The sequence below is a fragment of the Aspergillus fijiensis genome (assembly GCF_003184825.1).
Source record: "Aspergillus fijiensis CBS 313.89 unplaced genomic scaffold BO72scaffold_57, whole genome shotgun sequence".
Classification (NCBI taxonomy): Eukaryota; Fungi; Ascomycota; class Eurotiomycetes; order Eurotiales; family Aspergillaceae; genus Aspergillus; species Aspergillus fijiensis.
Window position 1 is genome coordinate 103,082 of NW_024469033.1, and position 11,205 is coordinate 114,286.

General features: G+C 55.0%; 3 protein-coding genes across 3 annotated transcripts; 2 read left to right on the forward strand and 1 right to left on the reverse strand.

Moving 5' to 3' along the window:
- Positions 1-23: 23 nt before the first annotated feature.
- On the forward strand, positions 24-5,550 carry BO72DRAFT_436937 (ubiquitin-protein ligase RKR1). The gene is made up of 8 exons (XM_040943335.1): positions 24-507; positions 576-969; positions 1,025-2,756; positions 2,811-3,658; positions 3,706-4,122; positions 4,176-4,549; positions 4,609-4,908; positions 4,961-5,550. Exons 1-8 carry the CDS (start codon positions 205-207, stop codon positions 5,480-5,482), a joined length of 4,890 nt encoding a protein of 1,629 aa, XP_040797664.1. The 5' UTR covers positions 24-204; the 3' UTR covers positions 5,483-5,550.
- A 153-nt stretch (positions 5,551-5,703) lies between these two features.
- Positions 5,704-7,432, forward strand: ppm1 (protein C-terminal leucine carboxyl O-methyltransferase ppm1). The gene is made up of 2 exons (XM_040950322.1): positions 5,704-6,005; positions 6,080-7,432. Exons 1-2 carry the CDS (start codon positions 5,735-5,737, stop codon positions 7,162-7,164), a joined length of 1,356 nt encoding a protein of 451 aa, XP_040797665.1. The 5' UTR covers positions 5,704-5,734; the 3' UTR covers positions 7,165-7,432.
- A 27-nt stretch (positions 7,433-7,459) lies between these two features.
- On the reverse strand, positions 7,460-10,842 carry BO72DRAFT_386520 (DUF1446-domain-containing protein; the record flags this gene model as incomplete). The annotated part of the gene is made up of 5 exons (XM_040941638.1): positions 7,460-9,031; positions 9,094-9,464; positions 9,652-9,686; positions 9,953-10,293; positions 10,450-10,842. The coding sequence occupies 5 exons, from the start codon at positions 10,840-10,842 to the stop codon at positions 7,460-7,462; spliced, it is 2,712 nt and encodes a 903-aa protein (XP_040797666.1).
- Between the last annotated feature and the right edge of the window lie 363 nt (positions 10,843-11,205).

The following is an 11,205-nucleotide window of genomic DNA, read 5'->3' on the forward strand; positions in this document are numbered from 1 at the left end:
AGGACAATTACAACTAACTTACAGCCCGATCGATGGGGTATTCTGGAGTGCAGGACTGTCCGGCGTGAACTACTCTCTGTTTGTACCCAGCGGACTGGACCGAATCCCCCCTGGAGTGCACCTGCTGGTCAATATCTCGAGTCAATCACCTTCCAGTAACCGATTTCGTCATTTTCTTTACACCCCGCCATCCCCCACTTTACTATGAGCAGCAAAAAGTACAAGTCTCAGGCCTCAAGCAGCCGGGCTGCTGCTAGCACATTTGGCTCATTTGGAGGATTCTCCAGCGCATTCTCCAGTCAGGGAAGGGAACCATCATCGCTTACATACGTCACAGAGCCTCCGGATCTATCTCGCATATCGGAGGCGCAGTTGACAATCGCATTCAAGAATTTCCTCAAGAAGGATGAGGTTACCCGCACAAAGGCTCTGGACGACTTGCGCGACCACGTTTTGGCTGTCGAGAGTCGCAATGGGACCCTTGATGATGGGTTCCTGGAAGCTTGGGTAGGTTTACATTGACTTCTCACGCCGCACTAGAGCAATCGGTTGATCATGGTTCGGTATCTCGGCAGGTCAGGATCTACCCACGCGCCTCGATAGATCTTTCTCGGAGGGTGAGACAAACAGCGCACTCGACCCAGGGATCTATTGCGTCTCTTGTCGGAAAGCGCATTGCTCGCTTCTTGCCCAAGGTCATTGGAGCATGGCTTGCGGGACTTTACGACAACGATCGGCCAGTCCATCGCGCTGCGCTGGAATCATTCACGCGCGTATTCTCGACCGACGAGAAGAGGAACGGTGTATGGAAAGTCTACCAGTCCTCCATTCTGGATTTCGTAGATGATGTCATTCTCCAACAGACCCCTCAAACGTTGAGCGATGAGAGGACTGTGAAGGCAGATGACGCCACAGCCAAATATGCACGAGTGGCTGGAACTGCCCTCTTGCTGTTCAACAGGATACTCGGTATGAATGTTCTTTTGTGGTTTGCTCACACTTCATCTGACGAGCTTCAATGCAGGAAACTCCGCACAAGAGGACCTTGAGAAGGCAACACCCACGATAGAGACACTTCTAGGAAGTAAGTCCCTGTGGGCTCTATCGTATCATGAAGATGCTTTCGTGCGCCGGTCACTCTATGTTCTTGCGCGCACTGCAGTCTCCAAGCAGCCGGAGGAACTGGATTGGAAACTCATCAGTGCTGCTTTGATTGGCAAGTCACTGCACTGTAGCCAATTGGGCTCCGCATCGGAACTCTCCGAGACTATCCTGCATGTGACCTCCGCAAGGCCTCAATTGTGGACTGAAGATCACTCCGGAAAGTCCTCGTCTTCCAAGAGATTACTTCAATATCTTCAGAAAGGTTCTCAGGGTGGCGCAAGCTCCTTCTGGACCAATTTTTACGAGCTGCTGCAGATCATTCCAATCAAGACTCTTGCACAGGTTGATTCGAAATCAACCGATGAGAACAACGTCGGAGTGACGAGTGCCCGTGCTCTGACAGAGTCTTTCCAGGAGGGACTAAACTCCAGAGACGAGCCTCGGCAAAACCGAGCTGTTGGCTGGAAAGCTTACATTGATACTGTTATGTGGCTTGCAGGTCGGCTTGGTCAGGATGAGGGAACGAACTTGTTGCGCGAAAGGCTCCGACCTTTGATTGTACAATATGTGAAACCCGAGTCAGACCAGGCTCAATGGGGTCTACCTCCTCAGTCAGCAGAGCCTATCTGCACAGATGCCCTTTTTGTGCTGACCACGCTAGGCTACAAGCATGTATTGGAGCAAACGTGGAGAGAGCTGTCAGACAGCTTGCTCGAAGCTGTCAAGTTGTCTTCCCCGGAACAATCGAAGGACTTCAAAACCTCCCAGGACGCTGTCTGCGCGCAAGCAGAGCGTTTTCTTGCTTTGGAAGCCTCATTACTTTCTCGAGTAAAAGATACAGACCATGAAGCCGAGGTTTCGGATGTGTTCAATGCTACTAGCCTTTCGTTGCTTGATAGCTGTCTGGAGGTTTTGCGCTTGAGGAATGGCAAGCCGTATGGAGCGGCTGCTGTTGTCGAACAAACTGTACTCAAAGTTGCGCCGATTGCCAAAGCCTCGCAGTCACTGTTGAGCTTTGTCCAAGATGACGCACCGGAGCTCCTGTCGTCGCCTTCCGCTGACAGGCTCATCTCGATTATCCTGTCCTGCCGATCCTGGGATGGGTTTGGCTCCAGCTTCGAGAAAGTTTTGGAGAGAGTTGCCCAGTTCGACCCGGAGACTTCGAACGCTCACACTGTACAAAAGCTACTTTCCACCCTCGATTTCCAAGAATTGGACGAAAAGAGTGGTCTCATTTCTCTGATCATGCGAGCCCTTGATAGGGCCTGCAATGGGAGTGATTTACACTGGTCAATTGTGATCGCAGTGCTTCAGAACGAAACCTCCCACGGAGGACTGTCAGACACGATCTTCCTAGCAATCATCGATGCCTTGTCAGATGATACCAAGGTTTTCGACACCTTGCATGGTCTCTCTCAAGTCGCGCGGGCTGTTCCCCTGGCATTCAAAACTTTCCAGAATGGGCCCCACGGGTCCAAACTAACTGGAAAGCTACTTTTCCTTTCTGAGTTTTCATCAGAAGATGTTTCAAGCGTAGCAGAATCGTTGGCCAAGACCTTGAAGGAGTCGATCGTTAGCGAGACGAGTGCGAACAAATCGAGCTTTGAGATTCTACAGCACAGTTTTGACAATGTCAATGACCAATCGCTATCGTGAGTGTTAACCGAGAAAGAGACAAAAGGACGATCAGAATTAACTGTTTCTAGGGTTGAGTCACTTGTAACTATCGCCGAAGAACTGCTGCACAATGCCAAGGCAGAAGAGGTTGGGAAGGTTGCAAAGGATATTCTGCCCTCTCGCGAGTCCTGGGCGAAAGCTTTGGGTCCATTCCTCGAACTCCCTCCAAGACCTTCAACTGCCATCACAAGCCCACTCAGTGGTACTGTGCATTTAGTCAATCGTGATTTGTCGGACACACTACAGCAACGTTATGAAAGTCTTCCTAGGGATTCAAACAACTCCTCCTCAGCATTCCGATTGGCCTATTTCACTGTCAGAATCCTTTCTTCTTTCGGTTTAATCCAAAACCTGGACAAGGCTGAGATGGAGACATTGTTCTACAACATCCCTCTAGCACTGCAGCTCATTGATGATGATTTGAGTATCGAGAACTGTAATGGCATCAGCGGGATCTCGCTTCCTGAACAAAGGGATGAGTATATGGATGTTGTCAACGACGGTTGGAAGGTCGTCAGTGGCTGGGCTCGGTCCCACGAAAAGGGTGCAACCGAGGCCGAAGCGACTATATCCTCTATGCTCTCTGCATTCTGGAAAGACAAGCTCGAAGGGCTAGAAGATCTTGCTCCACTCGACTATCATATCGGAGTCGCTTTTGTGAAGATCATGGACACCGCCGACTCTTCCAACAGCGCCAAGTCGCCGGAAGAGGTCACCCAGATTTGCAGGGATATGCGCAAAGCGAATGCCATCCGCTCGGCTGCTTGGGTAGCTACATTGCGCCATGCCATTCTATCGAATCCTACGGGTACGCGGCTGTGCAACGAGTTTGTCGCAGACTCGACTGGACTGAAACCTCAGGATGAGAATAAAGACGGTCAGTAAGGGCTTCTCGTATGTCTTGACTATGCTGATAATTGGTAGGGTTGCGAAAGCTGGTTCTCCTTAACCTCCTGCTCGCTGGGGACCAGGACGTCGCGGCGTCCATACCCACCCAGCGTTTGATGTTCCTGATCAAGCATCTCACCCAATGCCTTCAATCTGATGCTGTATCCCTTAGCCTCAAGGCCGAGATTCTTCAGACTCTAGTATTCGTACTCCCATGCATTCAAGAGATGTACGGCTCTCACTGGGAAGATTGCTTGGAGATTCTTGACGCGACCTGGAAGAGGACTAGTGGTGGCGACGAGGCTCTTCCTGTGCTCTTGTCATCTTACAGACTTTTCGCTAAATTACAATCGATCGTCAGTGACGAAGAGAGTAATGATGATGTGAAGGATGCGTGGTCGGATCGGAAATCGAAGCTATTTAACAGTTTGACCTCGACTTTGCGAAAATTTGGTAAGTCTATCACGTTTCGCAATCTGAGAACATTGTTAATGATTATCATGTAGATTCGTCAACGATCTTCGATCAACCCCGGGACATCACGGTCGACCTGCTCTGTCGGTTTGTCAAGACCATTCCGGTCGAGAATCTAGAGGACGTTAGCAGTGTCTTCTCGCTTCTGACGGCGCAGAGCCGAGCTATCCAACGCACTGCCTACACTCTGCTGCACCGGTACATTCCCAGCGTGCAGGAACAGGTATCTTTCGATGTGGCTTTGTCGAAGACGACGGTCCGACTACCTGACGAACTCGTGTCTCTGTTGCTTGGCGCACCGACGATGGACTCGATCAATAGATCTTATGGCAATGAGAGGACCTGGACTGAGCTCCGCTCCTATTTGCTGAGTTGGAAGATCGTCTTCGATCACTTTGTCAATGCGGTAAGTTTCCACATCCGAAGACGTCACCCATAGCAGGCAGCATCTAACTGATTCAATAGTCTCTCACTGTCCAAGAGAACTATGTTGCTAGTATCCGAGAGAATGAGAGTTTGGACTCATTGCTGGAGCTCACGTTCGACTTTCTCCAGCAGTCCCACGGCAAGATGATTGATGCGTCCAAGTTTGACATCCGCTCCTTTGAACCGGATCAGTCTGAAACCCCTGAAAAGGAGATCCAATGGCTTCTTGTGCACTTGTACTTCCTGTGCCTGAAGCATTTGGCCAACATGACCAAAGGATGGTGGATTGACACGAAAAAGCGCATCAAGGGACCAGTAGAAGCCTGGACTGAGAAATACGTATGTCTTACCGGATGCAATCATGCAGCAGATTACTGACTCCCCCTTTTAGATCTCTCCATTGGTTATTGAAGAGTCATTGCAAGGAGTCTCTGAGTGGACTCAGACGCAAGATCCCAACGAAGAACGTGCGCTGCAGGTGAAGATTGCGCCGAAGACCGCGGAGATCATCGCCAGTATCCCGGTCGACGAGGATTCGCCGCCAGTCTCGCTGTCGATCTCGCTGCCACCTGCCTACCCGCTTCAGCCCGCGTTGGTAGTCGGGCGGAGTCGTGTTCTGGTGGACGAGAGGAAGTGGAAGAACTGGCTGACGACCATTCAGGGTGTCATCATGTTTGCCAATGGCAACATGATAGATGGACTGCTAGCATTCCGGAAGAACGTGCAGGGGGCGCTCAAGGGCCAGAGCGAGTGCGCTATCTGCTACAGTGTCATCTCGACGGACATGCAGACGCCGAACAAGCGCTGCGCGACGTGTAAGAACACGTTCCATTCGGTGTGTCTGTTCCGGTGGTTCAAGAGCAGTAACCAGAGCACGTGTCCGCTGTGCCGGAACAACTTTGTTTATGTTTGAGGTGGTGCTTAGTATACACTGTACATAGAATTGTCTATCGTGATAAAAGTGGTATAGATAGAATTGATTACCATACATGTCTCCATATGAACAGCCAGTTTCTCCGCATTTAGAATGCATGCCTGACAAACCAGGCAGGATCAACTCCGCTTCCGCCGGGGACGAAACGAACAACCGCGGAACCTCCGCCCGCCTTTCCATCCCAAGTTTCCCCTCCTTCCCCTCCTTCCACTCCGCTCTCCCCCTCATCTCATGTCAGCTTCACAGATCCCCAATCTCAACACCTTACGTCGCGGCGGCGCTCGTCTTCGCGGTCGCGGCCGTGGCGGAGGCGAGTTAGGTTCTGATGCTCCCTCTCGACGAGGAGGCTCCAGCACCAAAGACCGAGTGGTACAAGGCACAGACAATGACGCCAGCGTCTCTCGTCTCAGTGCCGTGAACCTAGGCTATCTCGACGACCCATTTGCATCAGCCTTGACCCCTCCAGGCCAAGAAACCCGACGCCTGCCCATCATCAATCGAGGTACGCAACCCTCTGCCCTCCAAATCCTGTCCCTTAACCTCGTCCCGTAACTAACAACCCTCTACACAAAAAAGGCACCTACGTCCGCACCACAACAATCGACCACCTGCTCACGCAATTCCTCCACCCTTCCACAACCCCCCATCGACCAGACACAGACACCCCCCAACGAACCCCCACAACACCAACAAAGTCCACCATCCCCACCCTCCCCCAACCAAAGCCAAAACAAATCATCTCCCTCGGCGCCGGCTCCGACACCCGCATCTTCCGCCTCCTCGCCCAGACCCAGACCCAGACCCAGACCCAACCCCACCCCGAACAAACAATCATCTACCACGAACTCGACTTCCCCAGCAACACCGCCTCTAAAATCCGGGCCATCCGCGCCGCCCCCCACCTGCAGCGCGCGTTAGGCGACCCGCAAACCGTCACCATCTCCCCCGCCGCCGACGCTCTGCATACCCCGCACTACCACCTCCACCCGATCGATCTCCGCCAGCTGGCTGCTTTAGCGTCATCACCACCTTCGAGGAAGGGGGATCTAGGGAATGAGGGCGCGGACCTCCGACCGGACACCCTCCTCCCGGGCCTCGACCCGACTCTGCCGACGGTGTTGATTTCCGAATGCTGTCTGATTTATTTGGAGCCCGAGGAGGCGCGGCGGGTGGTCGAGTTCTTTGTTGGGGTTTTCGATGCTTCCGTCGGTGAAGGAAAAGCTGAAGCTGGAGCTGGAGCTGGGTCTGGGGCTGGAGCAGACGGCCCGCCCCCAACCCCCCCGCTGGGCATCATCCTCTACGAGCCGATCCGGCCGGACGACGCGTTCGGGCGCACGATGGTGGCCAACCTGGCGACGCGCGGCATCCAGCTGCAGACGCTGCACCGGTACGCGAGCCTGGCGGCGCAGCGGGCGCGGCTGCGGGCGCACGGGTTCGTGGACGGGCAGGCGGCGGCGGATGTGGATTTCCTGTGGGAGCGGTGGGTGGCGGAGGGGGAGAAGGAGCGCGTGGCCGGGCTGGAGATGTTGGATGAGATGGAGGAGTGGCGGTTGTTGGCGCGGCATTATTGCGTGGCGTGGGGGTGGAGGGAGGGTGGAGGACGGCAGCAGCACGTGTTTGAGGGGTGGAGGGGGTTGGAGACGCAGCAGGGCGAGGATTAATCCTTGAGGTTAGCTGGATGGGTCGTCAAGTTAGGTATACAGTAGGTATGGAGTTCAGGCGAAGATGCAAAGGGTTTGTGTGAGCTGTGCTGTGGTTGTGTTTGACTGAGATGCACTGCACCACATTCTACGTTGCTGGAGGCATTACCTCCCCTGATATGACTAGGTCACCGTCACTAAACTGCAGTGCAATCCACGATGTACAGTACCTACTATATTCCAGCCCAGCTATATATAAACACCAATCAACCATCTTACCCCCAACCCTAACCCCAGGTCCCGACCGATTAGAAGACTACAACTTCCCCCTTTCCAAAAACCGCACCGGCAAATCCACAAACCGCGCCCGCAGGAACTCGGCGACATTCTTCCCCAAAAAGTCCACCGTCACCGTCGCGCACACCCCGCGATCCAACAGGTTCCTAAACAGGAAGTGCACCGCCCGGAGATTAGGCAGCTCGAACCGCTCCACCCGCAGGGAAGCAGCACCGGCGGCGGCGGTGTCAGTGTCAGTAGACGTGTACTGCGGCCCCAATAGCTCCTGGACCGTCGACACGGTCAGCACCCGTCGCAGCCACTGGAACTCGTCCGCATGGCGCACCCAGAAGCCGCAGTTGGCGTCGGGGCCCTTGTCGCCGGAGCGGGCGTGGACGATCCAGCCTAGGGGGCCGCGGATGGTGGGGCCGTAGTTTGTGGTTGAGGGGATGGGGGGCGCGGGGGGAGCGGAATGGCCAGGGAGTGGGGGAGTGGGGGTTAGTTCCGCTTGCGCGGCGGGAGGAGGGGCGATGTCTACGGTTTGAGGACCAGTACCAGCAGCGCCCGTCTTCCAGGGCAGGTGCACGCGGTGCTGGACGGCGGTCTGCGGCAAGAGACAGACGAAGTATTCGAAGATCGGCCGGGGAAAGCCCTGGCGGGTGTCGAGGTGCCAGGTTGCGCCGGGGTAGCCTTGCATGATGTTGTCGGTGATGGGCCGCAGGAAGCGGGGGGGCGCGAGGGCGGCGGCGGTGCGGGCCTGCGCGACGATGCGGAAGGTCACGGTGGCGCTGTCCTGGGTGCGCGGGTCGTCGGGCGCGGACCCCAGGGTCGAGAAGGTCAGCGCCGTGAAGGCGTCGGAGTACGGGGCGAGGACGTGGCGGATCTGCGCCTCTAGCATGCGCACCTTGGCGGCGATGTCCAGCCCGACCAAGAAGTAAACCGCCTCGGCTTGGAACCCCCCACGCGCGGAGATGCCCACCTTGGTCGTTGGAGGCGGGGGTGCGGACCGCACGCCGCGCAGGGCCACGCGGTTTGTGCCGCGTTGCTCGAAGGAGATGTCACCGAGCAGGGCGGTGACGTCCGAGTTGAGGTAGCGGGGGCCCTGGATCTCGTACAGCAGCTGCGCGGAGCAGGTGTCGACGGTGACGGCGCCCCCGGTTGCGTAGGTTTGCATCGTGATGATCACTTGCCCCTCCGGGGAGATCTCCGCGATGGGGTATCCGATGTTGGTCCATCCGTCCCGGCCGAGAGATTCGAGCATCTTGAAGCCGGTGAAGTTGCCGCCGCAGACGTAGTTGCTGCATTCAATCAGGTGGCCGGCTACGAGGGCGTTGGCGAGGCGGTCGAGGTCGCTGCGTTGCCAGCCGTGGAACCAATATGCTGCTCCAATGACGGCGGATGCGTCGGAGACTCGTCCGCACAGGACGATATCGGCGCCATTGGCTAGCGCGGCTGCAATCCCCAGTCCCCCGAGGTAGCACTGCGCGAAAATCGGCTCGAAGGGCCACTCAGACAACGGCTGGCCAGTATAGATGCTCTTGAAGTCAGACTTGCCCGACGAAAGTGCCTCTTGGACGGTCGACAGGACCTGGTCACCCGATACCCAAGCGACCTGCAGCCGAATGTGAGCACATTCCCTCGAAGACAGCAGCCACTGCAAGTGGAGGTAGTAACCTTGAGGTCTAGTCCTTTCGCCTGCACCATCTGCACAACCGCGTCGTGGAGGCCCTCCGTATCGGCGTTCCCTGCATTGACCGCCAGTTTGATCCTATGCTTGGCAAGGTCCACCAAGGCCGGCTCGAGGGCAAGCAAAAATGACGCCTCGTATGCAGGTGCCGGCGTAGTGGTAGCCGATCCTCGGCCGGGTTGCACCTGTTCATACCGCGCCCGGATCTGGTCGACTCGCCGGGCTGCCCCAGCGGACATGTTGGCCTCGCTCAAGAAATCGGCGGTGATAACGTCCACCGGGTCTCGGGGAAAGTTGCGTGCAAACTCAGCTATGGCATAGTGTCGATCCGAAGCGGAACCTGACGCCCCTGGGGTAACTTAGTATACAGCGGAAAGGACGGTCTCTCTCATGGCTCACCAGCGATGCGAACGGAACGCGAAGCCATAATCACGGTAAATTGACAGTGGTGGCGGTGGTGGTGGTACTGGTCACGGGTACAGTAGACAATTCCTTTGGCTGGAAGTGAGCTCCGAGTAATTTATCACAAAAATGTGAGGCGAGACAAAGCAAGGGCGCCCCGGTGTGACTGTGACACCATCTGGGTTGAGCCGAGGAGATTCGGTCGAACGAAGGGCGGGGTCGACAAGGATTCAGGCGGTCACTTCAATCTAATGAAACAAAGAATGGATGATGAGTTACCGAAAAGTCCCGCTACAGGGCAGAAGGCAATTTCCCAGTTACCTGAACCTAATTAACGGTCAAACCGTCAGAAGCATAACCCACGCTGGAAGTTAAAGCCAGGATCGTGGGCAAGATGATGTCACCCGCAACGTGGTGATGTACTGCGAACCAGGGTATATCTACACATATCCGATCCAGTGCATAATCCCCATAGCCATGAACAGCACCAAGACTGTTGTTTTGGCGGTTTCGATATCATCCCGATGGCGACGAGCCCAGTTTCCCAGTTGTGCCACCCCGGTAAACTTGTTGTTATCCTTCACAGCGGTCCAGAGTGCCGGCAGCCCATCAAGACTTCGGTAATTCCACTCCTTTTGGTAGGCCCGCATCTTGTTCGCCTGCACCTGTTTGCCTGCCCAGTGGCCCAGTGTGTCGCGGTCTTTGAGATATGGTTTGGATTCGTTGGTGTCGGGATCAAGCTTCACGGACAGCCGCGGAACTCCATAACCGCATGACGATTGGACCTGTATCCGGTATGACCATTGACATTAGTGATGAGCTTTTGTGTCAACCGAGTTCTGCACAAGAATGCCTAGACTATATACTGCAGGCGACTCCGACAGGTGCAAGGTTACAGATATCTTGAAATAGGCAAAGAAGAACGAGGCGGGAGATCCAACCTTAAACACGTCCAGATGGATGATCGCCCGTGCTCCAACCACGGCCTTGCCCCCCATACGGTCAAGATATTGTGGAAACTCAGGCTGGTCCCATTCAATCACCGAACCATTGCAGAAGAAACGCACAATCCCGGGTGCTGTGTCGAATGAGCAGAACATGACCGTTATGCGACCATTTTCACGCACGTGGCTAATGGTCTCACTTCCGGACCCAGTCGCATCTATGTAAGCAGCCTCATTCGGGCCAAGTATGGCCAACGAGGCATCAGGCAGTCCTTTGGGGGATAGATTGATATGGCGACCTTGCAGCGGGGCCGAAGCGACGAAGAAGACGCTTTGACGCAGGACCCAATCCCGTAGGTCGTCTGAGATGGAGGGATAGAATTTCGGCATGGTTTGGCTTGGAAGTGAGGATCTGATCAGCTCGATTGACGCTTGAGGTGACACTCTTGCAAATCGAAGGTGGGATGGATGCAGAGACAAAGGGGGATGGAGGTGCTTCGAAGGAATGCGCGGAGGTGTGGTGCAACTCCGTCAGCCGCGCCGCCCTCTTACTGGCACGACAGGGATTTGTATCTGCCACGGGATTGTTCGAGTCTTTCGGCATGAATGCCGCTTGAAGACTTGTGAAGATATTTCGTATGCTGCGTGCTCATTTTGTACACTCTGACACAAAGATACCTATTGGTATTCAAGTCATTGATGATGCAGTTATTTGCGGATGTAGGATGTCAGTCCAAGTCATCGCATCATGTC